This window comes from Salvia miltiorrhiza, chromosome 1, assembly GCF_028751815.1.
Source record: "Salvia miltiorrhiza cultivar Shanhuang (shh) chromosome 1, IMPLAD_Smil_shh, whole genome shotgun sequence".
NCBI lineage: Eukaryota > Viridiplantae > Streptophyta > Magnoliopsida > Lamiales > Lamiaceae > Salvia > Salvia miltiorrhiza.
In genome coordinates, this window is record NC_080387.1 from 44,074,280 (window position 1) to 44,079,932 (window position 5,653).

The window sequence follows — 5,653 nt, forward strand, 5'->3', positions numbered from 1 at the left end:
TCTTTCTCCCTCATGTTCGTGCTGTGTTATCTACCAATTTAAGCAAGGTATTACTTTGCATGCTTGTTCAGTAGATTCTTAGAGATTGGAGCAGTGGTCTATCTTTTGCTGTTGAAAAGCAAGAAACTACCTTTACGATTGGTTTGATGGGTTAGTTAGTTGTAATTCTAGCTCCACATAATCTTTTAAACACAGTATTTCGATAAGGCTGTAACTGGAAGCCAACTGTAAGATGAGTACTTCGTAAGCATATCCTAAATCCGTTTTGAATGTACTTGAGTTCTACTTTTAGCTGTTGAAGAACATTACAAAAGGAGATAATTATGTAAATTGAACATTTCTATTTTCCAAGTTCCCTAACATGCATAAATTTAATATTCATTTCATTATTTTTTTTCTCTGTTTAACACCATGTGATTTTGCTTTCTTACATTCCAATAGCAGCCATCTTAGGCGCATAAAAGCAAAATCACATGATGTCAAATCTATTTTCTGTAACAAGGGATGCCATTTTTGTGGAGTCTGGAGACATCAGTAACTGTGGTTCTGACTTCTGAGATCATGTTAAATCTATTTTCCTTATCCACGATTTTACTCAATGTTCATTGTTTTTAGGAAATCCAAGACATAGCTGAACTCATGCACTGATTTGAAGAGTGCAGAGCCATCACCTTTGACTGATAATTGTAGCCATCTTGTTTGGGTTTAGAAATAAAAGAGGGGAGGGGCATCTCTCTATTTAGTGGTTCTATATGCCCTTAAAAAGTGACATGAGAGTGCTATTTCTTAAACTATACACTGTAGCAGCAGGGACGCTCTGACTTTTTTAGTGAAGTATGTAACGGGAATGGCTGGTTTTAGTATGGGGTCTCTTTAGGGGGGAAATGTTCCCTGAGAAAAGGCTACCAAAAGAATGATGAGCTTAAGGAACAAACAATGTCACTTGTATTGGTGCTTAGGTTTTATTTATTTTGTCTTTGTGTAAGAGACTTATATTTAGATGATTAGATGCAGCTACTTTTTCAGTTTCCATGGATCTGACATGATTGTCGATGTAAATCAGACTTTTACATGTCACCGGGATTTAAAGTTTTTTACTTCTCTTATGCTTAGTCAGGAGTAGGCGAGTAGCAAAAGAATGACGAGCTTAAGGAACAAACAATGTCACTTATATTGTCTTTGTGTAAGAGACTTAAATTTAGATGATTAGATGCTGTCACTTTTTCAGTTTCCATGGATCTGACATGATTGTAGATGTAAATCAGACTTTTACATGTCACCGGGATTTAAAGTTTTTTTAGCTCTCTTATGCTTGGTTGGGAATAAATACAATTATGGTTTGTTTCACCTTTGGGGGTTATAAAATTTGGGGTTTAGATTAGTTGTATGGTGCTAAGTATATTAAAACGTTCATTTGTTTTAATTAAAAGATCAGATATGATATTCTGATCCTTTTTGCCCACTGCTAAATTATGCCTTTATTCTGTATTGACTATTGGCATGCATGTGTAGCCATGTATACTACATGAGTGGTGATGCATGGAAGGAATGAGGTATTGATGCTACAGGTCAGCACCAGCTCATTTATTTGTTGCCGAATTTTGACTTTCTTCCGCTTCTGGCTCTGGGTCTAGGTTTATCTTTGTCTGATACTGATGTTTACCTGCATTAGTGAAACTCCTATGCAAAGAACTTCTCTAAAGCACATAGCTTCAGAGTCCAGTAATACGGCCATGTTTTTTGCATTCGTCAACTAATCATTTTTTAAATTGCATAACCAGTAATTCGATATGCGTGATTATTTGTTATGAGAAGCTCATCAATTTTAAAGTACGGACTACAGTAGCTGTTTTCTTTTAATCCTTTTTAAATTTGTAAGATAATTTCTCTGTTTAACCTAATCTTATTCAAATGGATAAAAGTTCCATCTTTTTGTTGATGATTTTTGTTCATGTCCTTGGGGTTCACAATTGCAGGTGCTCTGATGGTGATAACTCTGAAAATTATATCATGTGTCATAAACTATAATGATGGAATTCTCAAAGAGGATGATCTACGTGAAGCACAAAAGAAAAATTGGTTGCTGAAGATGCCATCATTACTGGAGTACTTTGGGTTCTGTCTATGTTGTGGAAGTCACTTTGCCGGTCCTGTTTATGAAATGAAAGACTATATTGAATGGACAGAGAGGAAAGGGGTATTGTATTTCTATTAGTATGTCAATTTTCTGTCTGTCTTGTGCAATATACAAACTTATATTAATTAAGTTCCAATATCAACTTTGATAGATCTGGCAACCTTCGGCCAAGGGACAGTCCCCCTCTCCTTATTGGGCAACTCTCAGGGCTCTTCTGCAATCTGCTATCTGCATGGGCTTGTATCTGTATCTTGTACCACAATTCCCACTTTCTCGATTCACAGAACCAGTGTACCAAGAATATGGGTTCTTCAAGAAGTTGAGTTACCAGTACATGTCAGGTTTCACTGCTCGTTGGAAGTATTATTTTATTTGGTCAATTTCAGAAGCTTCTACTATTATTTCCGGCCTGGGATTCAGTGGCTGGACAGATTCAAATCCACCCAAGCCAAAATGGGACCGTGCAATAAATGTCGATATATTAGGTCTCGAGTTGGCTAAGAGTGCAGTGCAGATACCAGTATACCACTTGTGTGGAATATTCAAGTCAGCACCTGGCTTAGGCACTGTAAGTTCAATTTCATTCAAAAACTGCACACCTGCTGGTTGAAAGAACCAACTACTTTCATAAACCTGTTGATGAAAATCAGGTGCATTTTTATATAACCTGACAGCTATAGGATCCTGATGTATATGAAGTACTAATTTAGATTTATATGACCAAACTGGATATTATGATATTTTATTTATTTTTTACCAGGGCATTTTATTGTTATTTGAAGGCCAACCTTTTCCTTTGGTAACTGATTTGAGAATCTGTTCTGTAGATAAGCTGGCATTATAAACAGACTTGGGGATTAAAGACAATATTAGGCTAATGAAAGAAGTAGTTAATTTATTTTTAAGTCGGAAAATATATACAGTACTATGTTACGAATAGAATAGCTTTTTTATGTACTGTCTCTGCCAATCTTCATTGGTTTGGTGAAGATAATTGTTTTTATTTCATAACTTGGGCTCCAAAATTGTAATTAAAGTACTTTGGTAAAAAGATTTTACATAAAATCTGATCAAGATATTGGGTGGATATTTAATTCAATCTAATTTCATATGCTCCTAGAGAATTAAATTAAACATGTATGAGATATGCAACTTAAACCTTGTAATTTGTCAATGTTTTGGTTGTTTAACAAGTAATTGATAGAAAACTGTAAAGCACTTTGCAGGATTGTGGTTTTAGAGGTGTGTAATGATTCACTAAATATGTTGCCCATGCAATTGGGATATGGCTGTCTTATAGCTAGCTATGCATTATCTTATAGAGTGATAAGTTTATCATTTACATTTATGTTGTTTTAGGTTTGAAAGTACACGGTGATAGAGAGATTGACAAAGAGATAAGCTTCAAGGTGAGTTTTATATCCTCTTGCTTTTAGTTTTATACCATGGCTCAACTGGCAGCCATGGTTATGTAAATGCCCTATATAGATTTTAGAAGGAATCTAGGTGCTCTTAGTTTTGCACCATGGCTCAACTGGCAGCCATGGTTATGCATGAATATCATAGATAAGCATGTATCTAGGTAGTCGATATGGAGAGTAGGTTGGGGAATGGCTCGTTCCATTCCATTTGTTGCTGTGGTGATGGCTTGGAGCCGATTATATGTGCTATGTGTGTTTGTACTGTGTGTTTTGATGCTTACACTTTAGTTTAGTTTGAACATTTATCATGAACATGCTATAGATTGTAAAATATGGTGTTGTGGGCTAGCAGATATAAGGAGAAAAATAGCAAAATATATACTTTGAAACGAGAGAGGAAACACATAGATTGTGATTATTAACAGAACCAAATCAAATCTTAGTACTTAATAGTATCTCTCAACTACCAGTTTTGTACTGCACAGCAAATATCTGTGCAATATTTATCACTGGACTAATTACACTTCCATCACAAATCTGAGTCACAATACTAGAAAGTTAGCAGCAGTAACTTTCCCGTTGATAGGAGTATTATTTTTCTGTTAAGACTTAAAATCATATTAGCATTAGATACCAATTAAATCACTTGACTGATGGCCAATTAAATCCGAAACAGATTCTAGATATGATTGCCTTTGCTTGCCAAATTCAATCAATTAATTTAACATAAGTGACATATCAACAATTTTTCTTTTTCAGAAAACAACTTCTTACGTGGTACAAATAAGAAAATGAGCAGTAATTAAATTGCCTCACTTCTCATTGTAATTACTATGATCCCCATCATCCAAACAATTAATTCTATTTTTGCTATTGCCAAGTTCCCTAGCTAATATGTGAACTGTAAACTGCCACTTATTGGCTGCTCTTGTTGGCTGAAAATCATGCATATCAAGGGGTAAACTGCCACTTATTGACTGCTCTTTTTCGGATTCTTGAATCTTGATAGGGTCCTATCCAGCCTGATGCATCTCAATGTGGATTTTATGTCATGAAGTTCATGAAAGAGATCATAACACGCTATGAACTTAATGCCTACACGTCTCTATCATCGATGGTAACTATATATATTATACTCTTCATCATTTAACTTTCTAATAGAACTTTTGTAATTATTCGTAAAATATATTTATGTACGTATTTCTTTTTACATTTTAAGAATGTTAAGACATACACCGAAGCTGAAATCGATGATATTCGTGAGGAATGGGCAACTTTTGTGATAAAGCATGTGTTTGCTTGAACTTTAGGTATGATAGCGATATGTTAATGTAAATTTTCTTAGGTGCAAGCTATGGATAATTGAAAGCTGTTGCATTTACATTCATGAAATCCTTTAACTTAATGTTTTATTTGCATAAAAATTTCACATTTTGACTGCATGAAGTTGGTATTATGCAGGAATGGAGCAGATGATAGGAAAGATAGAAGTTCCCGGGAACTACAATCCTTATTTACAACAAGAAGACTACAACATGGATGGATAACCGTATAGATCTCTTGACTTGTGGTATATGTGCTTTATGAACTGAAAATATTAGTTTCTTCTACTCGAACTCGGAGAATGCTGACCTTGTCGTCTTGAACTGCATTTTGTCTGGCCTCGTTGCTTTAAATTACTCATGTATTGGACTGCATTTTGCCCTGTAGATTAACAGATCTTACTTTTGAATCTTTGATGATTGTTTTTGCAACTTCTGAATGTTAATATTATGTTCTCAATGTTATTTTATTATTTGAATTTTTTTCTTTTGAGTTTTAGATATAAATAAAAGGCAAAATTGAGAATATATAAAAAATATGCGGAAAACTGTCATCTATTAAATGCAAAACTGTTATCTATAATAAAATAGACAACAAAAATTAAAGGTCATACATAACGGTTAGTAACCGTTATGTAAGATAACAATAACGAAAATAATCCGTTATGTATGTGGAGACAAACCGTTATGAATGAAAGTCATAGATAACGGATGTAAGTGTTATGTATCACAAGGATAACGAACAAGAAACGTTATGTAAATTGCAATAAAAC

The 5,653-nt window shown here is 34.4% G+C and overlaps 1 protein-coding gene across 2 annotated transcripts; it reads left to right on the top strand.

The window, feature by feature from the left end:
* Positions 1-512: 512 nt before the first annotated feature.
* LOC131026527 (lysophospholipid acyltransferase 1-like) lies at positions 513-5,363 on the top strand. 2 transcript variants are annotated; one of them, XM_057956419.1, is made up of 5 exons: positions 513-1,568; positions 1,977-2,197; positions 2,289-2,705; positions 3,497-3,546; positions 5,020-5,363. In XM_057956419.1, exons 2-4 carry the CDS (start codon positions 1,985-1,987, stop codon positions 3,500-3,502), a joined length of 636 nt encoding a protein of 211 aa, XP_057812402.1. In that variant the 5' UTR covers positions 513-1,568; positions 1,977-1,984; the 3' UTR covers positions 3,503-3,546; positions 5,020-5,363. The 2 variants fall into 2 exon arrangements, with proteins under 2 accessions (XP_057812402.1, XP_057812393.1); XM_057956410.1 differs by lacking the exon at positions 5,020-5,363 and adding an exon at positions 4,568-4,668.
* Positions 5,364-5,653: the final 290 nt, after the last annotated feature.